The sequence below is a fragment of the Sminthopsis crassicaudata genome, chromosome 4 (genome assembly GCF_048593235.1).
Source record: "Sminthopsis crassicaudata isolate SCR6 chromosome 4, ASM4859323v1, whole genome shotgun sequence".
NCBI classification, from domain to species: domain Eukaryota; kingdom Metazoa; phylum Chordata; class Mammalia; order Dasyuromorphia; family Dasyuridae; genus Sminthopsis; species Sminthopsis crassicaudata.
This window is the reverse complement of record NC_133620.1, coordinates 74,283,706-74,307,652: the sequence shown is the minus strand read 5'-3', so window position 1 is coordinate 74,307,652 and position 23,947 is coordinate 74,283,706. Positions and strand designations below refer to the sequence as shown.

Here is a 23,947-nt window from a genome sequence, read left to right as displayed (position 1 = left end):
GAATTGTCCACATATATGTTGTGAAAAATAAAAAGTTAATAAAAATTTTTTTAAAAAAGAAAGGAAAAAAAAAACATGTTCCCTGAAACCACAAAATAGAAAAACACAAATTAGCATTGTCTATTGTATTAAACATTTCCTATTTACATTCTAATTTCATTCAAGGAGTTTGACACCTGTGATCCTAGATCATTTATAGGTAAAAGTGATAGATAGAACAGTGAACCATTCAAAAAAATTTCTTTCCATATTCTAATAAAAATTATGTTGTTAATTAGAAGGAATTCCCTATAACAGTTAAGAAGAATGGTTTTCAAGTCCTAAGGTTTAGATCCAGCTTTTGTTTTATTAAAGACAAGAAAGGAAGAATTAAATTGAGCATTTGTCCTACCTCCTATCAAATAAGAATATTTTAAAGTATGCTTCTCATGTGGTGGGCACAGTACGAAGGACTTTGCAGTGATCTCATGTGAAATGTTACCATTTCTTTTCTTAGCTTTTCTCACATCAGTATCAATTTAAATAAAAATTAAATGGCCAGATCACACATCAACTCAACAAGTAGCAAGAATTTGGAAGTGATATGCTAGTTCATCTAATTTGTACTAAATTATACATCGTTTCAAACATTATTTTAAAGTAACTTTTAAAAGCAGTAATACAGCTTGTTTTTTTACATTATTCTAGAAAAAAAATGAAAATTAAAATATTAAGCAGTAGTTCTTAAACATTACCTATGTTTTTAGTTTCTACTGAATAATTCAGTTGTTAATTGACTTTGATCTGGTATTTATTAAATACTTGCTTAGGTTACCCATTAATTGAGAGAGAGAATCTAATTGCCATGTTAATCATTATCTTGATTCTCTAACTTATATATTGTTAAATCATAGAAAATAGTCCCTGGATTATTATTTTTTCAGCTTCTTTTTACCTTCCTATGACAAGCATACAAAAACTCTCACTGAATTAAGATCTAGTTTTTTGTCCTTTGTCTTACAAAAGTTCAATATGAGAATCATCTTTCAAGATTTGTGTCTTTGATAAAGCTGTAATTGAAAATTACTCATTGTCTGAACTGAACCAGCTACATCTAGCAAAAGAACTCTGAGAGATGACTATGAACCACTACATGGAATTTCCAATCCCTCTAATTTTGTCCATCTACATTTTGGATTTCCTTCACAGGCTAAATGTACACTATTTCAAAGTCCGATTCTTTTTGTTCACCAAAACAACATGTATTGGTCAATCTGCCATGGGGGAGAGGAAAAATTGGAACAAAAGGTTTGGTAATTGTCAACATTGTAAAATTACCCATGCAAATATCTGGTAAATAAAAACTATTTTAAAAAAAAGAAAAGAAAAGAAAATTATCCATGCAAATGTTTTGAAAATAAAAAGTTTTAATAATAAAAAAGAAAATTTCCACAAAAGAAAAAGAAAGAAAGAAAATTACTCATTGTCCCTTAAATAAATTCTTGTTTGGGATTAGTTCTGGAAAAATTACTGCTTCTAATTAAGATGAAAACACTATGATTAAATGTTTCTCTTTTCTACGTAGACACCAAAAAACTTGCAACTAGATTCAATACCCAAGTTGTAATTATCCAGATTTCAGTTAACTTCAGGTGCCTGGTAACATCATTTTTTTTTTTTAACTTCTTTTAAGATAGACTCTGTTCTTTTTTACCCTTAATTATATTGTTGTGTATTAATTATACTGTTGTGTATTGTTCATTTGCAAATCAATTTAGGTGCTTTTGGAAGTAGGATGTACCCTTTAAATATTTTATCTGTGTTCATATGTGTTTATATATGTATACATGCGTATATCTGCAAGAGGCTATATAATATGCATATGTAATTATATGGAGACAGAGAGAGACACACACACAGACATAAACACAATAACATATTGGGGAGAAGCATTGTGGAGTAGAAGTTTTCTTGGCTTTGTTAACAAATCTCTGAGTTCCCATTCCTGTCTGTGAAAAGTAGTTGGCTGCATGACCCTGGCCAAAACACCTAATCCTTAGTGCTCTATATTAGCCATATTTAATCAAGCAGAAAAGGGTCACCAGATCAAACAAGAATCCATGCAGATTACCCATTATTGACTTAGAAAACTATATATTAACATTATCTATGTTGTTTCATTTTTATTATTTTGTTAAATATTTTCCAATTAAATTTTAATCTGGTTGGGAAGCTTTCAGTTTAATACCATTGCTCTAGACAACTAAGACTCTTTAAATCTTTTTTCGATTTAGGAAGGCTCTCCTGTTCTGAGAGTTCCTTATGCCAATGTAATTTTAGATCCGGTCTCCAGGTCTGTGTGTACATACACACACACATATTAAAACATATACAATTAGTTTTTGAATACTACTGTATATATTTTCCTCATTAGATGTAAAAACATTGTTTAAAATACAAGTTATGTAGTACTAATATAACCCAAGTAAAGGGTTTTAGCTTTTCATTTGTTACTATTCTAGGTACAGTATGGATCTAGGCATATTGCTGAGGCTTATAATCAATAATAATTGTGTGGTTGACATTATTATATTCCCCATCCCCAAAATTATACCCAAATAATCCCTCCTGTTATCATCCTATATCTTTCCCTTCTCCATTCTTAGCCCTTTACATTCTGACATCATCACTCAACAAAAACTGCTTTCTCCAAAGATACTACTTTATGATCTTTTTTCAGTTTTCTTAATCTCTCAGCTGCCTTGATGATATTGACTATTCTCTTCTGGATTTTGTGACACCACTCTCTTGTGGTTCTTTATTTTATTTATTTATTTTTTTTATAATAATAGTTTTTAATTACCAGATATATGCATTGGTAATTTTACAACATTGACAATTGCCAAATCTTTTGTTCTAATTTTTTCCCTCCTTCCCTCCCCCTCCCAGATGGCAGGTTGACCAATACATATTCAATATGTTAAAGTATAAATTAAGTACAATATGCGTATACATATCCAAACAGTTGTTTTGCTGTACAAAAAGAATCGGACTTTGAAACAGTGTACAATTAGCCTATGAAGGTGAACAAAAATAGAGGGATTGGGAATTCTATGTAGCGGTTCATAGTCATCTTTCAGAGTTCTTTCGCTGGGTGTAGCTCTTTCAGTTCATTACTGCTCTATTGGAACTGATTTGGTTCATCTCATTGTTGAAAATGGCCATGTCCATCAGAATTGATCATCATATAGTATTGTTGTTGAAGTGTATAACGATCTCCTGGTCCTACTCATTTCACTCAGCATTAGTTCAGATAAGCCTCTCCAGGCCTTTCTGAAATCATCCTGTTGGTCATCTCATGATTCTTTTAAAATAACTGACTCTTGCTCCTTAGTTTCTCTTGCTAGCTAATCATCCTTATCTCACTTCGCCCCCATTCATGGATTCCCTAAGGCTGTATCATGGACCCTCTACCATTTTCTCCCCTAAAATTAAATTTCACATCCAACTCTTGGTCAACATTTCAAACTAGAGATCTCAGATTCATCTCTAACTTAATGTGTCCCAAGCAGAACTTGTTGCCTTTCCTTCAAAATCCATCACTTTCCCAACTTCTCTATTTCCATCAAAGGGACAAACTATTCCTTAGTATTTCTCTTGCCCTATGTTTTCCAATCAGATGCCATTTCTACCTTTGCCAAATATCTCAACTTCTGACCTGATCCCTCTTTTTTTATATAGCCTAACCTTAGTTCTAGGCTTCATTGCAGCGACCTTCTAATTGGGACCCTTGTCCCAAGCTTCCCTAATCTAAACTATCTTCTATATACTGCTAACGTGCACAGCTAACCAGTGGTGTTCCTTAATCAAAAAATTCTAGGGATTTCTTATTGTTCCTGCAGTCAAATAGAAATTTTTCTGGTTAGCTTTAAAAACTTTTCACCACCTTGCCCCCACCTATATTTCCATACTTCTTGTGACACTCTTCACCTTCTATAGACCATTCAAGTGCCCTCTCTTTTTCTTAACTCCCATGATGCCCCTCTCTCATCTCCTTGCCTCTGGACTAAATTTCCCCAATGCCTTCTTACCTCCCTTCCCTTCATAGACTGCTTCTCTACCTTCAAGGAATACTTACTGTGTCACTTTCTACATGAAGCCTTTCCTGATCCTCCTAATTATCCCACTTTTCTAATCAACTGGTATTTGTTCAGAATGTACTCTGTATGACTTATATGTGTAATATTTGTACATGCAGTCTCCACTAATAAGAAATGTAATATTCTCAAGAGCATGAATGGTTTCTTTTTTTTTTTTTTTTTTTTAAATCTTCAAATCCACAGTGCCTGGCTTAATATATATATATATATATATATATTTTTTTTTTTTTTTTACTATCACAGTTTATGTTGCCTGAGGATATTCTTTCTTTGTCTAGCAGGCTGTCCATTAATTCCCCCCCCCCCCCAGGCTGGGGTTAAGTGACTTGCCCAGGGTCACACAGCTAGAAGTATTAAGTGTCTGAGATCAGATTTGAACTCCTGAATCAGATTTGTTCCTCCTGAATTCAGGGCTGGTGCTCTATCCACCTAGCTGCCCCAGGGTGTCCATTATTGCTAAAAGAAGAGAGAAATATCATAATTACTTGTGCTCCTTCTATCTTACTGTTCTATTTATATGAGGAAATTGCTACTCCTTATAAGCTCAACTAAGCGGTTTAAGAAGTGTTCCCCACAATAACTTACCTGCAGACAGTCATCATATGAAGAGTTTGTGTAAGACACTACAAGTGTCATTCTTTTCCTTCATTGGTGGAACCAAAAATATTAGCTAGATATGGAGGAGATAGTAAAGACTGCTAAAAATCAGTGGTCCTAAAAAAGAGGTTGTAGGATATTACCTGACGACTGCCAAGAACTGCAAGATGAGGTTATCACAAAAAATTTAAGCTGTTATTTGGGGGTAAAGGGAGTTTTAATTGAATTGTAGAATTTAAAAGAATTGTAGAATTCTTTAACAACTAGTTTATTTCCTTTTATAAATGTCTTTTTCTTTTTAGCTGGTAAAAAACTTTGTCCATTATGCCCTGAGGAAAAATTTAAAGCTTGTTATAGCCATAAACTTCATCGTCACCTTCAGAATTTGCACTGGAAAGTTTCTGTTGAATTTGAAGGTAAGATGTTTAATGGATAGGATATGGTATGCACTGTATTGAGGGCTAGGGGGCACACTTATTTTTAATTAAGTATTTTCAAGATAAAGCTTCTGCAGCTTTTTTGTCACTTAAGACTAAGTAATAAAAGAAAAATGCGGGTTTGGTTTGTTGACAGTATCACAGCACTTTCATATCCATTTGGAAGTTGGCAGTTTCCATTTCTTACAGATTTCTGGTTTTTTATTATTGTTGGAGTTTTTTGGTGAGTAAGAAGGATACTATTTTAATTAGATCCTTCTATAATAACTTATCAACAGCTATTATTTCTAACATTTTTGGCCTTCCAGCTTAGTCTCAAATAGCTCAGTGCCTAAATTTGTGTGATTTTAAATGTATTAACATCTTAGTTTGTTAATTTTCAGTAAAGAAGTCTAAGCTCTTAAGGAAAATATAATTTTTATTTTTCATCAAATTGAATTTTGGTGCATATGAATTAGAGTAAATGTCATAAAAGCAAGACAAGTGTTTATGCACTTTTTGGTTACAAGGAAGACAATATTGTGGGCAAAAATTAGGAGACTTGATCTAATTACTGGCTATGGATCTTGATTGTCATTCAATCTGTGGACATCTGTTTCCTCATGTTTAAAATAAAGATTAAACCATGTGATTTGCCAAATAAATAAAACTTTGTAAAAAATGAAAAGGGCTACTTCAGGAAGTACCATTTTCCATCACTTAAGGTCTTCAGAAACTAGATGATTATTTAAGGATATAGAAGCCATTCCTATAAAACTTCTAAAGTAATTCCAACCTGAGATTGTGATTGTGATCTCTTGAGTTTCCTTCCAATTTAATTAACTCTAATTTGACATGATTTGGCCAATCAAAATGATAAAAACCCCTCAGGAAAAGCATGCTGTTTTAGGTTAGAATGAAAATAGTCACTTACTTGTCAAGTAAGAACTGATGAACTGAGAATATTTTGAAGTTTTATTGTCTTGTTCTTATAAATGGCATTAAGCTGTTAATTTTTAAGCTACCTAACTTTATCTGTTTACTCATTTTTTCACGTTTCACATAAGCAATGACTTTGTAATGGTAGTGAAATGAGTGGCTTCTTTCTTTCGAATAGTAGAAAACAGACTTGAAGTTGATGTAATGTAAGAATGGCTTGGTCATCAACAGAACAGAAATAAGAAAGGCCTGAAGAAGAGCCAATGGGGAGAGGGGGAATGATGAAGCTTGGTTTTAGACATATTCAGTTTGAGATAGTTTAAGGCTATCCATGTGTAGATGTCTAATGGACAATTAGAAATATAGAACTGGAGCTCAGTAAAGAAGTTGGAATTGAAGATGAAGCTTTAGAAGACATTTTCATAGCATTAATAATCAAAATCGTAGAAACAGAAAAGATAGTAGAAAATAGATGACAGAAAAGAAAGAATACAGATTTTTAAAAAGAATAAAGATTGGCTGTTGGGTAATTATATTCATTAGGATCCAGAAGTAGAACAAGAGCAAATAGATCCCAAAAAAAGTCTTCAAAAAAAGTAAAATAACTATTACAGTTCTGTACTAAAGAAGGAAGGGGTTTCAAGGAGCTATACCAGCATCAAATAGTATAGAATTATGAAGAACAATAAAGAATTTTACTTTTGAGAACGTTTCCAATAGAGTGAACAAAGCAGATTAGAGTTAAGGAAGCTGAAATCCAGGGAGGATTAAAACTTTCTTGCAACCACCCACTAATTGGTGATAGGTCAGGATCAAAACTCATGTCATGATTGTATTCTGCTTTCTTCAGCACACCATGCAAAAAGAAACTCATTTAGTTACTGATGTAAATGTAAACATAATTAGTGAATTTACTATTACCTTTTCCTGTGAGATAAACATTTGGGCTTGCACTTCACATACATGTTGGACACTCTAACCAAATTCCTGATCTAATTATGATATGGAGGTAACTCTGTTCCCCAAAGCACATGGTAGCATAACACTTAACTCTAGTAGGTTTTAAACTCATGCATTTGCTCACCAACCAATTGTACGCTTGTAATACAAAATACAGCCTAGATAAATTTGAAAACCACATTAGTAGAAGGCTGATTTAGCAAGTGATATAGATTCATTTTCCTTACCCTTGTCAACCCATGAAACCATCATTCAAACTACTGAAGAATTCTGAGTACATTGGGTTGAAAGAGTATCTTAAGTTAAGTTTGAAAAAAGTGACATATGGGTCAGCTAGGTAGTACAGTGGGTAGAGCACCAGCCCTGAACTCAGAAGAACCTGAGTTAAAATCTGGTCTCAGACACTTAAACACTTACTAGCTGTGTGACTCTGAGTAAGTCACTTAACCCCAATTGCCTCCGCAAAAAAAGAAAGAGAAAAAAGAAAAGGAAAAAAAAGTGACGTATATCACATTTATTTGAAGACCATTCTCCTTTTTAGGTTATAGGATGTGCATCTGTCACTTACCTTGTCGACCAGTAAAACCAAACCTCATTGGAGACCAGGTAATGAACTTTTTAAGAAAATAATAAAACTTGTTTTGTTATAGTAATTAAGGTTTGTTTTTTTTTCCTTCCCTAAAATTAAAAATATCAAGTCTCATATTTCATAGTGGACTTTTCCTATTCTATATCTAAGACATAGACCTTGCTTCCCTTTAATTCATAGCATTGTAATGGGCATAATTTAAAGGAAAAGAACAAGCTATTATCATTGCTGTTTAGGTTTTACATTATTTGATGTCTAGCTGACAAATTCCTCATCACATAAAATAAAACTTAGGAATAGAAATAGAGACTAGACTTGTGATCTCAATGGTATGAGAAATTCCCAGGTGAGGAAATTTTATCTTACTCACTGAGGTCAGCATCTGCCTAGACTACATTAAAATGTAATTGTGGGATTGTGGGGGCAGCTAGGTGGCGCAGTGGATGGATAGAGCACCAGCCCTGAAGTCAGGAGGACCTTCCTTCAAATCTGCCTCAGACAGATAACACTTCCTGGCTGTGTGACCCTGGGCAAGTCACTTAACCCCAATTGCCTCAGGGAAAAAAAATTAAAAAAAAAAAAGTCATTGTGAAATGGTTAGCAAAATAAATTTAAAAATGCAATACAGCATAGATAATGATAATTTGTTGTTTTCTAAGTCCATATTTCCCCTGCAATTTTATTTGAACCATTTTAAAGTTTGATTCCTCTAGCCTGTAACACTGAGAAGTTTAGTGACTTGCTCAAGATCACATAAAAGCATTGTGTGGTAAAGGAGAGTCTTGAACCCATACTGCTTCAAATTAAAAAACAGTCTAGTACTTATATGATTTGATGCTAAGCGAAGTGAGTAGATGTGAATGTTCTGTTGTCTCTAAATTGCGATCATTCTCTAGGGGTAGATCTCTTGGGGAGCTTCTGGGGAGGCAGCCTTAGTTTTAGTTCCAGTACCAGTAATTCCCAGAATGCAGCCAGGAGTTAAAGGTCCAGATCCTATATGGTGTCCTTCAAAGTCTTGAATCTTTTCCTGTCAGAATGTCTCCAGCCAGCTTCAGTCTCTAGCTCCCTCTGAATCCAAAGCCTCCAGCCAGCACGAAGGTAGATGTGGGAATGAATCAGACTCTGCCTCCAAGTGTGGGATTGTGGGTTTCCCAGAATTCAATCCTAGAGTGAATCTCCCAGAAGTCCATGAGGAGACTTTTCCTTTAGACTTGTGAATCTGCTGGACTTTCGAACCCACGGGAAGTCTTCTCTTTGACCCAATCCAGACTGATTTCTTCCAGACTGACTCTCCCCACTGAGTCTTGGCTCCTTTTATCCTCCCAGAGAATGGGCTTCTGCCAACTCCTCAAGGGGCCAATGAGCTAACTCCTTATAAAGGTGTGAATTCTGAACTAGAGAATTGTTAAGTATCAGACAACTGATTTAGCACCATGTAAAATCCTAACAAGTAGAACCAAGAGAACATTATACACAGCAGCAACAAGAGTATATGTGATGATCAACTCTGATAGACGTGGCTCTTTTCAACAGTGAGATGACTCAGGCCACTTCCAATAAATTTGTGATGGTAGAGGATTGAGGGGACTAATATTTTCACCTTTGTTGTTTGCTTGCTTGCTTAGTTTTTTCTTTCTAGTTTTGTTTTGTTCCTCTTTGATCTGATTTTTCTTGCGCAGCATGATAAATGTGGAAATATATTTAGAAGAATTGCACATGTTTAACCTATTTTGGATTTCTTGCTGTCTCTGGGAGAGGGGAGGGAGAAAAATTTGAAACACAAGGTTTTGCAGGGGGTGAATGTTGAAAACTATCTTTGCATGTGTTTTAAAAAATAAAAAGCTGTTATTTTTTTTTAAGTAACTTTAAAAATCAGTCTAGTAGTTAACTATTAAGAATGTAAAGGAAAATGTATTTTTCTTTTTTTTTAATTTTGAATGTAAGTTAATTCTCTAATTCTTTAGAGTTAATGTTTTATTTCCCTTTTATATTTAATTATACCAAAGGAAGTGGTTTAATTTTTTTAAATTATTTTTTGAAATCTTGGTGAAATTTTTGTCACTAATATTATAGGAGTTGAGCCTTTTTTTGTGTACAAAATGTTAAACAATATATCTTAAAGAAATTTAGAGAGTCAACTGAAAACTAGTTAAATAATTAACAACTTCATCAACATTGCAGGATATAAAGTAAACCCACATAAATATCAGCTTTCCTAAATAATATTGCCAACAAAACCTGTCAAGAAAATATAGAAATTTCATTTAAAATAACTGCATACAGTATGAAATACTTGGGAGTCTACCTGCCAAAAGACACAAAGGAACTTATAAAAGCACAATTACAAAACACTCTCCCACAAATAAAATCTAAATAGTTGAAGAAATAATTGCTGGTAGACATGCTAAGCCATGTAGTAAAAATAACAATACCTTAATAAATTTGTTTGATCCATATCATACCAATCAAACTACCAAAGAATGACTTTAGAGGTAAGAAAAATAAAAACAAAATTCATCTGGAAGAACAAATGGTCAACAAGGGAATCAGTAGAGTGGGAAATAGAGGAAGGTAAATGAAGGGGGGAGTCTAGCAGTTCCAGACTTCAAACTGTACTACAAAGCTGTAATCACCCAAGTAGTTTGGTATTGGATGAGAAAAGGAGTTAATCAGTGGAACAGAATAGTGATGTGACATAAAGAAATAAGCTAGTGTTTGATAAACCTGTACTCTCAGGTATTGAGATGACAACTCACTATTCCACAGAAACTGGGGAAAACTGGAATGTAGTCTGGCAGAAACTAGGCATAAACTAACATCTTAACACCCTAAGTTAAGCTTAAAATGGTTATGTGATTTAGATAAAAAGGATGATACCATGTGAGATATTCATAGATGGGCAAGAGTTTATAACTAAGAAATAGAGGTTCACAAGAGGTAAAATGGATAATTTTGATTACGTAAAATTTGAAAATCTTTGCACAAAGCTAGTGCAGCCAAAATTAGAAGAAAAAGGAGAAAATGAAGGGGAAAATCTTGGCAGTAAGTTTATGAAATAAAGTTCTCATTTCTCAAATATATAGAGAACTGAGCCAAAGTTATAAGAATAAAAGTTATTCCCCTATTGATAAATTATCCAGAGATATGAATGAACAGTTTTTAGGGGAAGAAATCAAAGCTATCTATTATCATAAAAATGTTCTTCATTATTAATAATGATAGAACTGCATATTAAAACAGCTCTTGAGCTAGCACCTCACACTCATCAGATTAAGTAGGATGACTGGAAAATAAAATAAAATACTGGAGGGTATGCAGGAAAATATGCACACTAATTCGTTGTTGGAGCCGTGAATTGGTCTAGTCATTCTGGATAAAAATTTGGAACTATATCCAAAAGCTTTGATCAAACAATATGGTTACTAGTTCTATCTCCAAAGAGATAAAAGGAAAAAGACCTAAAGAGTCTAATCATTAAGGTGATCTACCACAATTCCAAAGAACTTGAAAAATCCTGTCTATTCTACGGAGTTCTTGTGACTGAATCAATACTGGTGTATAGAGTGAAGCATATATTTGAATGACTTCATATATGTAAATGTAAATATATGTAAAGCATAAATTTTTGCCTTTTCAAGAGTGTAGGGAATGAGATTTTGAAACTGAAAATAAAGTTTAACTATTCTAAAAATAAATAAATTACATGTTAACTTGTGTTCAGTAAAGTCCCAATAGCAATATCTCCATAATGTACAGGTGGTCTTTATAGAAAGTAAAGTACGATTTTTATTAAAAGAAGGAAACAATAAATTACAAAATTAAATCTAAAGTCTACAGAAAAGTAATGTGGGAGTTTCACGTTTAAATAAAATAGGAACATGGGAAAATGAGTGTTTCTATTAGAGCTTCTGTCCCCAATTTCAATTTCAGGTACTGTCAAGTTGCTTTAATATAGGTTTAATATTGTGTGTTTTAATTAAGTGTGCTTTGTTCATAGACATCTAGTAAGATGGGGGCCCATTATCACTGTATCATTTGTTCAGCAACAATCACACGAAGAACTGATATGATAGGACATATTAAACGCCATGTGAACAAAGGAGAAACTGAATCCAGATATATTGCAGGTAAGTTGAATAGCTTGTCTATTAACAAATCATTAAACAATAGGGGAAATTATAATTTCCACATTTGAAACAAAGCTTTTTTTGAAATACAGGCTAAAATCCATCATGAGCCAGCAGACTCTTTAAGGAAGGTGATTTCCACAGCGGCACTTTTACTCAAATTGTCCTTGTAACAAATGCAAAATTACTTAACCTGAGTATTTGTCTTACATGACAAAACCATTTACAAATTGGACTAGAAAAGAAGTGGAAGATTGCAAATAAACAAAGTAACTCCTATGGGGTAATATCTTTGAAGAGTAACATCTCTTGCCCCTAAAGCAAAGTGTAATAGCAACTTACCTTGCATTGAAATTAGTTCACAATAAGTACATGCTTAGTTGTTGTTCATTGGCATTGAAAACCACAAAAGAAATAAGTAATGAGATTTAATCAGCTCATAATAATCTTGGTTCTGATGCATATATAAAGACTTTGGATAAGAGTAAATAGATTCTGAAACATTTGGCAGGTGATTTCAGCTTACCTGCTGGTAGTGTTTATAGTGATATTTATCAGTCAGTAAACATTAAGTTCCTACTATGTGCCAGGCACAGTGCTAAGTGCTAGGGATGCAGAAAGAGGCAAAATTCAGCTTTTGCCCTCAAAAGAGCTTACAGTCTACCGAAAGAAACTGCAAAAAAAATATACAAAGCAAGCTCTATATAGGACAAATAGGAAATAATTAACAGAGGGAAAGCATTAAAACTAGGAGGGTTTCAGAAGTGGGATTTTAGTTGGGATTTAAGGAAGCTAGAAAAGTGGGTAGGTAGAATTGAGGGAGTTAAGAGAATTGCAGACCCAGTTAGAGAAAAATGCTTAGAATTGAGAATTGGAGTCTTTTCTTCTGGAACATCAAAGAGTACGATACAAAAAAAGATGTAAGAAAACTGGTAATGATGGGATAGTTTTTAAGGACATTGAACATCAAACAGGATTTTTATATTTGACCTTGGAGGCAGTAGTTCATCCCTGAAGTTTATCGAATAAGAAAGCAATTGTGTGTGTGTGTGTGGGGGGGTGTACACACATGTATTTTAGGAAAATTGCTTTGATAACAGCATGGAGGAATAGAGGGAGATTTAAGGCAGGCAGACCTGTGGGCCAACTATTGCAGTATTCTAGGTGGGACATAATGCAAGCCTGTACCAAGATGGTGAGATCAGAGACGAGGAGAAGGCAGATTTTGTAAAGAAGAAATTGACAGGCCTTGGCAAGATATTGGATGTGAGTGGGGAGAGATGGTGGAGGAGCTGAGGATGATACCTAGGTTGTAAGCCTGGGAGACTGGGAAGATACCTCTGACTATAATAGGGAAGTTAAGAAGTGGGGGCAAATACGGGAGAAAAGATGAGGTTGGTTTTTGGATATACTGAGTTTATGTCTGCTGGACATTCATTTCAAGATTTCTGAAAGGTAGTTGAAAGGTCGACAGAAACTTTGGACAGAATAAGTAGATTAGGAAGTTATCAGCAAAAAGATACTTAAATTCATGGGAGGTGATAAGATCACCAGGTGAAATAGTTTGAGAAAAAGGAGAAGAGAGCCTTGTGGCTCTAGCCTATGGTTAGAGGTCTTAAATAAAACTGAGAAAGAGGAAGAGAGAATGGTGTTCCAAAAACCTATAGAGAGGAGTCTATCCAAAGATATTGATCAGTACTGGAAAAGGCTGAGATTGAGAACAGGGACTGAGAAAAGACTACTGGGTTTGGCAGCTAAAAGATTATTGGTGATTTTGGAGAGGAAGTTTTGGTTAAATGAGGTCAGAAGCCAAAATGTAAGAGAGTTAAAAAGAAAATGTGAAGACTCCTACATGCTACCCTCTAGCCAAAGTAGTCTCTCGTTTCTCTCACATGGCACTTCCATCTCTTTGTCTTTGCAGTGGCCATCCCTCATGACTAGAATACACACCTTCCTCAATTCCACCATATAAACCTTCTTCCTTTAAACACTTCAAACATCACCTTCTACATAAAGCCTTTCCCAATCTCCTAATTGCTAGTGCTCTCTTCTAGGTTGAATTTAAATAACCTGTATATTACTTTAGTATGTAATTTTGGCGTATATTAATTTTTTGCCTATAACCTTAAAGTCATTCAGGTAGATAGGTAGGCATCAAATATTTATTAACACTGTGCTAAGCTCTGGGGATACAAATATAAGCAAAAGCACAGTCCCTGCCCTAAAAGAATTTATAGTCTAACAATGGGAGACAGTACATAAAAAGGAACTAAATGAAGGGGATGGGGTAGTGGCAAAATCCAGAGGGGAATGAAACATGTCTGACCAAAACCTCATCCCCAGAATTGATGCCCCCAAGAAAGAACTTGGCCTGTTCTGCCAGAACAGGTTTAATAAAAGCTTATTGATTGATTCTAGTTTGTTGATCTTGTCATTGATTGATTTGCCTAGCAAAGATCAAGGCATTTAGTGTCTCTAAGCCTTAGTTCTGTAGTCTGTAAAATGGAGATTTTAACAGTTGCGCTACCTCCCTCCTTTACTGGCATGTAATGAAAAAAGCACTTTATAAAGTTTAAAGTGCATGGTGGCACATTAGTGTGGGATGGTTGTCCCCCTGAATATATATTAGAGGCTTGCACATTCTACATTGAAGCTATGAGTCCTTGGAAATCTTTTTTTTTTTTTTTTTTTTTTTTTTTTTTTTTTTTAGCCTCTGCTGCTAAACTATCCCGTGAAGTGTTGAAAGAAGCAGACACTGACATACAAGTTCTTCCTAACTATTCTACGCCTCAGAAAACAGATTCCTACTTTAATCCAAAAATGAAATTAAACAGGTAAGAAAATTTGAGTTGAGGTATTGATATATTCATTGATATTTAAGGTCATAATGTTTTCTTTAGAATTTTTTTATTTCATGGGAAAATAAATTGTCATCATCAACTTAGGGGAGAAATAGGTATGTGTGTTCAGTGATGTCCAACTCTTCATGTCTCCATTTGAGGCTTTCTTCTCAAAGATCCTATAATGGTTCTTCTCTGGCTCATTTTTCATATGAAACTGAGGCAAAAAGGGATATGAGTGACTTGCCCTGGCATATAGGAAGGAAGTATCTAAAGCAAGACTTGAACCTTAGGAAGGAGTCGTCCTGACTCCAGGCCCAGCACTTTATCCATTGTACCTCCCCACTGCTACTGTAAATAACAATGTGTTAGGGCAGATATAATATTGTGACAGTAGATAGAAGCCAAAAATATGCTGTAGATGATATCTCAACTTCCTAACAATTAGGTCACAATAAAATATTTTGAATGCTTGAAATTTGTACTCAAATTAATCTTATACTCATTTAGGATTTTATATGGAAGTTTAACATTAATAAAGCACTATATTTGGGGGTTTAGATTTTAACTGCATAGATTAAAAATACAGCTACGTTATGGGTAAAATAGATATAAAGGTTTCCATTCTTAATTTTTTTTCCTACTTTTACAATTACGTGTAAAGAGAGTTTTCATCATTCATTTTTATAATATTTTACACTTCCAAAATTTTCTCTTACCTCCCATCTCAAGATGTCTAGGATTCTGAAATAGGTTATGCTTGTAAATTCTTTATAGCATTTCCATATTAGCCATGTTGTAAAAGAAAAAAAAGTTGGGGGAAGGGAAAGGAGATCATGAAAATAGTATGCTTCAATCTGCATTCAGAAGCCATAGTTCTTTCTCTGGATGTGTATAGCATTTTGTATCATAAATCTTTAGGAATTTTCTTGAATCACTGGATATTGCTGAAAAGAGCTAAGTCAGTCATAATTGATCATTGCACGATGTTGCTATTATTCTTTACAATTTCTTATGATCCTGCTCACTTCACTCAGCATCAGTTCATGCAAGTCTTTCCAGGTTTTTCTGAACTACACCTGTTCATCATTTCAAATAGAATCATAGTATTTCATTATATATATATATATGTTATACAACTTGTTCAGCCATTCCCCAATTAATGGGCATCCCCTCAGTTTCTAATTCTTTGCCACTACAAGAGCAGCTGCTATAAATATTTATATACATAAGGTCCTTTCTCCTTTTATATGATCACTTTGGGATACAGACCTAGTAGTAATATTAGTAGATCAAAGGATATGCAGTTTTATAGTACTTTGGGTATAGTTCCAGATTTCTCTACAGAATGGTAAGATCAATATACAACTCCATCCACAATGTATTTATCATTTTCCTTTTCTGTCACATTAGCCAATCTGACAAGTGTAAGGTGGTACCTTAAGAGTTATTTTCAGTTGCATTTTTCTCATCAATAATGACTATGCATTTTTTCATATGATTATAGAGAGTTTTGATTTCATCTAAAAACTACATTTTCACATCCTTCAAATATTTATCAATTGGGGAATGATTCATATTCTTATAAATTTGACCCTGTTCTCTATATATTTGAGAATTGCCTTTATCAGAAGTACTGACTGCAAAAATTATTTCCCAGCTTTCTGCTTTCCTTCTCATCGTTATTGTATTGGTTTGCTTGTGCAAAATCTTTTTAATTTAATGTGATCAACTATCCATTTTACATTTTGTAATATTCTCTTTTGTCTGATCATAAATTCTTCCCTTCTCCATACATCTGACCTGTGAAACTATTTCTTTCTCTCGTTATTTGCTTATGGTATTACCCTTTAGATCTAAGTCATGTATTCATTTTGACCTTATCCTGATATATAGTTTGAGATATTGGTTTATGCCTAGTTTCCCTCTTACTGTTTTCCAGTTTTTCCAGCAATTTTTGTCAAATCGTGAGCTCATATCCCATAAACTGGAGCCTTTGGGGTTATCAAACAATAGATTACTGTAATCATTTACAACTGTGTTTTGTGTACCTAATCTATTCCACTGATCCACTACTATTTCTTAATACCAAATAGTTTCGATGATTGCAGTTTTATGATAGTTTTATATCTAGTATGGCTAAGCCACCTTCCTTTATATTTTTCCCACTTATTCCCTTTATATTCTTGACCTTTTGTTCTTCTAGATGAACTTTATTTTTTTTTCTAGCTCTGTAAAATAATTTTTTAGCAGTTTGATTGGTAAATAAGTAGAGTAATTTAAATAGAATTGTCATTTTTATTATATTAACTCAGCCTACCCAAGAGCACTTGATATTTTTCCAGTTGTGTAAATCTGACATTATTTGTGTGAGAAGGGTTTTGTATTTGTGTATTTATAGTTCCAGGGTTTGTCTTGACAAGTAGACCCCCAAATGTTTTATATTTCCTACAGTTATTTTAAATGGAATTTATCTCTTGCTTGAAGGGCTTTGTTGCTAATATATAGAAATGTGAATGTTTTATGTGATTTTCTTTTATATTTTTAATAGGAATGGATAGTATATTGTATCAGAAGCTTTCTCTGCATCACATGATTTCTATTTAAGCAGTTATGTTCTTCTGTTTATTTGAACAATTTATATTTTTGTAAATATTCATCCATTTCACTTAGGTTATCAGATTTTATTGGCACAAGTTTGGGCAAAATATCTTATAATTATTGGTTTGATTTCTCCATTCTTAGTAAGTTCACCTTTTTCACTTTTTATATAGTAACCTCTCTTTTGATTTTCAGAATTTTAATTTGCTATTTGGGGATTTTTAATTTGTTAGTTTTCTTTTTAGTTGCATGCTCAATTTACCTATCCCCTCTTTCTCTATTCATGTAAGCATTTAGAGATATAAAATTTTCTCTAAGAACTGCTTTGGCTGTATCCCATAAATTTTGGTATGCTCTCTCATTGTTACTTTCTTTGAAATTATTGTTTCTATGATTTCTTGTTTGACCTATTAATTCTTTTAGATTAAATTATTTAGTTTTCAATTAATTTTTAGTTTATCTTTCCATGATCCTTTATTACACAAAATTTTTATTGCATAATGATCTGAAAAAGATGCATTTAATATTTCCGTCATAATTTAATTTTTTTTTATGCCCTAATATATAGTTAGTTTTTATACTGGTCATGTATCATTGAGAAAAAAGTATATTCTGGCTATACTGGACCTAAAACTATTATCATAAAGTGATAGTCACCAAAACAGTTTGGAATTGGCTAAGAAATAGAGTAGTAGATCAGTGGAATAGGTTAGGTTCACAAGATAATAGTCAATGACTATCGTAATTTAGTATTTGATAAACCCAAAGATTTCAGCTTCTGAAATAAAAACTCACTATTTGACAAAAATTGCTGGGGAAATTGGAAAAGGATATGGTAGAGACTAGGCATTGACCCACATCTGACACCCTATATCAAGATAAAGTCGAAATGGGGTCATGATTTCTAGGAGCAGCCTTCTTTTCAGCCGATTAATCACCACAAGAATAGCCAGGTGTTAAAGTCCAAATCCTTTATTATCTCCTTCACAATCTAGTTTCCTTGCCTGAGGCCCCAGCCAGCTTTCTGGAGAGCCTTTCAGACAGGCTTTGGTCTCAGTGGAGGAAGTACCAGAGGCCAGCCATCATGGTGGTGTGAGATGAAGTGAATCTCTCTGAGTCCCAGGGTTTGTGCTTCAGCCTCTAGCCACCACAAAGGTGGATGATGGAATGAATGTGTCTCTGGGTCTCTTCTAAGTCCATCTCTGGCTCTGGCTCTGGCTGAGTTTGTTGTAGCTTTATTTATATGCTCTATTTTAATTACATCACAGGTGTGTATCTTGTAGAATTATATTAAGTACTAAGTACATGTACTGAACTAGAGAACTATTAATCACCATGCTAAACTAGATAACCATTGTCTTATTAATTCCACTGACTTAACACCTTGTAAGAATCCTTGCTTTAAGTACAGAGCTGGCCCATAACAATGATTTAGACATAAAGGGTGATACTATAAGCAAATTAGGAGACAAAGGATAGTCTGCTTCTCAGATCTGTGGAGAAGGGAGTAATTTGTGGCCAAAGAAGAACTTGAGCACATTATTGAATGCAAAATGGATAACTATGATTAGACTAAATTAAAAAGATTTTGTACAAAATAACCAATGCAGCCAAGATTAGAAATGGTTTGCCATTTCTTTCCCCAACTCATTCTATAATTGAGGCACCAGGGCAACTAGGTTTACATGACTCATCCAGGATCATACAGCTAATAGGTACCCCAAATCCAATTTGTCTGTTACCTCTGACTTTGCTGCCTAGCTGCCCTTTTTGACTCCTGTCTCTCCCTAACCACACATCCAGGCATTTTTCAAAATTTGCTATTTCTACCTCCACAACATTTGCATCTATCCTGCCTTTTCTGCTTACATAAGTCATCATCTCCCCTGTCTCCCTAAAGTTTCTCCCCCTCCAATCTGACCTTCACATAGCTACCAGAGTGATTTTCCTAAAGCCCAGCTCTGGAGCCAATTCGTGTTGACAACTTTTTCTGAAAGTTTTGTTGTAAAAAGGAGGGGAACTTGGAGATTGTAACTAGGGATGGATGGCAAGTCTAATGAGGGCTTTTTTTTTTTTTTTTTTTTAAAGGTTGGGGAATATATAGTTGTTTGTATGCAGTAGGGAAGGAGCCAGTAGATAGAACTTGAAAATTACAGAAAATAGGCTATATTTACCAAAAACAGAAGGCAATCTTGGCTTCATTTGAACTTACATCTATAGGATTAGGACAAAGCCATTCCCCTTTTCCTCTTCCTCGCTCAGACTGCAACTGGAGTAGTGTGTGTTTTTGGATGATACATTTTAGGAAGGACATTGGTAAACTACAGTATTCAAAGGCTATAGTCCATTCAAGGTAGTCAAGGGCCTCATTCATACCATTTGGAATGTTTAGCCCAATGAAGAAAAACTTTAAGAAGCTCATAATGATAAGAGAAAGGAAAAGGGAAATCCCATTGTATCAGTGCAAAGATCCCATGAGGCGCAGTGTCCCCTGTAAATGAATTTACAGTCCCAAAAATTGATTGATAAATAAAAGGTTTATTGTAGAAATTTAGAAGTAAAGTTCAGTTAGAAAGACACCGGGGCCAGAGGTGGCCGCTGGGCGGGCAGGAACCCTTACGTGGCCAGAAGGATACCATGTGTTGGCTGGGAGGGCCTCCTGCAAAGAGAGAGCTCCTGCTTGGCTCTTTTATACCTAAAAGGGGCTTTGTGGGCGGTACCAAGTTCTGGGGAGAAGAAACTGTTTGTGAGGGCTGGGGGAAGCTGAGCAGATAGTGGGGGCTAGGCCCAAATATTCAAAAGAGTGCTTTTTGACCAGGATTTGTGAATCAAGGTCAGCCATGGGGGTTGGACAATCAGAAAGGAATCTTAAAGGGACCTCACTCCCTATCAATAACACCTCAAAAATGTTAAAGATATTCACATTAAAAAAAAAAATTTGACTTCTATGTAACCCAAAGAATAGCATTTAAATAGCAGATAGACAAAGATTTTGATTCAATGTAAGGAAAAACTTCTTAAACATTTAAACTTTCTTCCAGGCAACTGATATTCTCTACGCTGGCAGTGTTGGCTGAGGAACGGAAACCTTTGGAATGTTTGGATGCTTTTGGAGCCACTGGTAAGAAAAGGAATTTTAAAGAAAAAACCAAGCAAACTTAATTTTACAGTTGGTTCTTATTTATGAAGCATGAGTATCTAAGGTGGAAAATTTGATATAAAATTGAAAACCTAAGGTAATATAAATGGAGAAGTCCCCAAATATGACTACAACATTCATAGAAGAAAGGTGACAAAACCAGTAATGTCAAGCCAAATAGGCAGACTCATTCTGATTCTTAGGAGTTATTTTAATCAAAGTTCTTTTGGATGCCTTCTACCTGATGTGGTAAAAGTTTAACCCCTTTAATCTCCTCATGGATGATGTTTTACAGTCGAGCTAGGGCTTTTAATTTTTTATGGGTTGCATGGACTCCATTTAGCAATTTAGTGAAGCTTATAGATTGCTTAGAAAAATGATTTTAAATGTATAAAATAAAATATCCAGGCTTACATAGCAAATCAGTTGTATTGAAATACAGCTATCACAGTATTTTTTGAAATAAGTTCATGGAACCCAGGTTAAGAACCCTAGCACAAAATCTAAAATGTCAGGATTTTTTAGTCAACCTTTCCCTTTATTTCGTTTACTGCTTCTTTCCCTTTCACTGCAACTAACTAATCACCAGATCCTTTAGTTCCTATGTCATTGATCTTCACTCCCTTTCCATTTTCTGTCTTAAGCTATTATGGGAATCTTACCTCTTAAAATGTACTAGAAGAAGTTTATCATATAATTTCCCTACCTCTGCAACAGGTCTTGATTCATAAGTTGCCATTTTTCATGATTTCTTTTGTAGTCCTTTCAAAATATTTGTCATGTGCAGTTTGACACACTATAACTAAATGTTTCATGAAATCCATGGGGTTTTTGCTTTTTTTTAACAAGTGATAAAACCAACATCACCAGCTTTATTTGCTTCCTAAGGAGATGTGAGCCAAGTTGTTATAGCCTCTTCCATCTTCTAATTTTATCTAGAGAAAATATCAAGATTTATAGGATTCAGTTCTAAAATATTGGCTTTTGTAGATAGTCTAAAAAAATGAATTTTCTATCTCTCTACTACCATTTCTTCTAAATTAAAAGGAGGCTGAGGACCATTTTGCCTTTTTCTTTGTTTCATGGGTTGTCATAAACAAAGAATTTATTGTTAAATAGATAGGAATATCTTGAAACTGGTCATTGGTCTCTATTCCTAGTTGTACTGGTTCTGCCAAAAATAAGAACAGAATTTCCAGGAAAATGTTATGCTTGGTAGGATCTGGAAGAATTTAGACTCCATCAGTTCAGCCCTCAGAGACTTAAGAGTCAGACCCACAACCACAAACAAGATCACACTGGGACTCTAGCGTTCACATGGCAGTGAGGGGACAGAGTGCTGGTCCTGCAGGTTCAAATCTGGTCTCTTAAACTGGCTAGCCTGTGTGACACTTAAACATTGTAGGCCTTTGCTTCTTCATGTGTGAAGTGAAGATAATAATAATAGCTTCTGCCTCCCAGGAGTGTTGTGACGATCAAATGAGAAAATAATTTTAAAGTCCTTAGCATAGTGCCTGAGACAAAGAAAGTGCTATAAATGCTAGCTATCATCATTATTTCTCTACAAAACTGCTTTGTTTTATATTCTGTTTATTCCATTAGGAGCCTAATACAAGGCCCTTCCTGTAACAAGTGTTTAATAAATCATTGTTCAATAAATAAAGAACCAGAAGAAGTCAGGAGCAATCCTGTTGTCCTCATACAGAATATCGCTAGGTTGGACTACAGGCCTGACTACCAGCAGGGTTGGACTACAGGCCTGCTCTCTAAAGCCACAGAGGAGAGTGCCAGATTTCCTCTGTGATTAGATGGCAAGGAGAGATGCTCTTTTATCAGCTCTGCTTGGTCAGGCTGGGTCTCCAGCACTGAAATTGTCTGTGAATGATCCTTACACCCTAACCAAATGACCAGTCTTGTCAGGGAAGGGTCTGTACCTCATGGCAAAGATGATCATCGCCATCCATCAGGTGACTGTTATATCAAAGTTTACTGCTCTTCTTCTTCAGCACTCCCTAGGTGTAAGAAAAATGCATAATTGTCAATAACAAAAAAAATTAATAGAACTTTGAATGAAAACATACTATGCAGATTTTCTTTATTAGCAATAAAAAATACATAACTTTTACTGATATTGAATAAATATATACCCTAACAGACTTGGAAAAATTGCTTATAAAAACATCCAGAATTTGAAACTTGTGTTTTAATGTTTCTAAAATTGTACTCTTTGCAACAAGAGTAATTTGCATTCTTTTTGTTTGTGGTTATAAAATAACTTCTTCTCTTCCTCGTCTCTCCTAAGGCATAATGGGATTACAGTGGGCAAAACACCTTGGGAATGCAGTAAAGGTTACTATTAATGATTTTAATGAAAACTCTGTGACGATGATTCAGGAAAATTGCCATTTAAACAAAATGAAAGTGATGTTGGACAGCAAAGAAGAGGATGAATGTGATGAAGCTCTTGAAGAAGGAGAAGAAAATGTTGGTGCTATTGAAGTGACCAAAATGGATGCCAACGTACTGATGCACTTGAGATCGTTTGACTTTATGTAAGATAAAAATAAGCTGCACTTGTTCTTTCCCTGCTATTTATTGTAGTTACTTTACTACTACTGATGATTAATTGAGGAATTTTTCTATATTAGCATGAGAAAAGAGAAGCAGCTTTATGTAACACAATGGGTATAAAGCTGGCCTCTATTCAAGAACCACTTTCATCATCTCCAGTCTGTGATCCTGAGCAAGTCATTTAACTTTCTTAGTGATCCCAGCAGTTCTCCAAGAGTCTTAAGTTGCCCATGTCAGTTCTTAAAAGAACTTCCCTTTCTTCGTAGATTCCCTACGCCAATTAAATTAGTTTGAGGGGGGGGGGAAACTTAAGAAAAAATATCAACAATTTTAATTTTGTAGCTCTCAATGGTCCCCTGATTTTATGTTTGTTTCTGATTTGAGTTTTCTCAGATTTTCTCCTTGATTTTCAAGGATTGAAATTGATTCAAGGATGTGATTTTCACATATTTTTAAATATGAGCTCCGTGTCTGATTTATAGATGTGTAAAATATTTATATCTGTGAAATAGTCTGATAGGAATATCTCTCCTACTATTTTTCCCAGAGCTCAATACATATCTTTTGTCAGAGTTTTTTTTTGATAAGCTAACCAGAAGGCTAATTATTATGGGTTTTGTGGTTATTAATGCATCTTTAAATACTAACATGTTTTTTGTGATTTTTAGACACTTGGACCCATTTGGAACATCAGTGAACTATCTAGATTCTGCCTTCAGAAATGTAAGGAATCTTGGGATAGTGTCAGTAACTTCAACAGACATCAGTTCTTTATATGCAAAGGCTTTGCATGTGGCCCGGCGTCATTATGGCTGTAACATTGTACGAACTGAATACTACAAGGAACTGGCAGCCAGAATTGTTGTGGCTGCAGTAGCAAGGTAATGGTGACTAGTAACATATAATTATGGGGGCAGCTAGGTGGCTCAGTGGATAGAGCACCAGCCTTGAATTCAGGGGGACCCGAGTTCAAATGTGGTCTCAGACACTTAACACTTCTAGCTGTGTGACCCTGGGCAAGTCACTTAA

General features: G+C 34.6%; 1 protein-coding gene across 2 annotated transcripts in view; it reads left to right on the top strand.

The window, feature by feature from the left end:
* TRMT1L (tRNA methyltransferase 1L) overlaps positions 1–23,947 on the top strand; it is a 90,753-nt gene that overhangs the window by 57,153 nt on the left and 9,653 nt on the right. For both annotated transcript variants that reach the window (XM_074308587.1, XM_074308589.1), the window contains 7 exons: positions 5,039–5,152; positions 7,593–7,657; positions 11,638–11,767; positions 14,478–14,601; positions 20,250–20,329; positions 22,650–22,899; positions 23,587–23,799. In XM_074308587.1, coding sequence (XP_074164688.1) covers positions 5,039–5,152; positions 7,593–7,657; positions 11,638–11,767; positions 14,478–14,601; positions 20,250–20,329; positions 22,650–22,899; positions 23,587–23,799 — 976 coding nt within the window. The remainder of the gene's footprint in view (positions 1–5,038; positions 5,153–7,592; positions 7,658–11,637; positions 11,768–14,477; positions 14,602–20,249; positions 20,330–22,649; positions 22,900–23,586; positions 23,800–23,947) is intronic.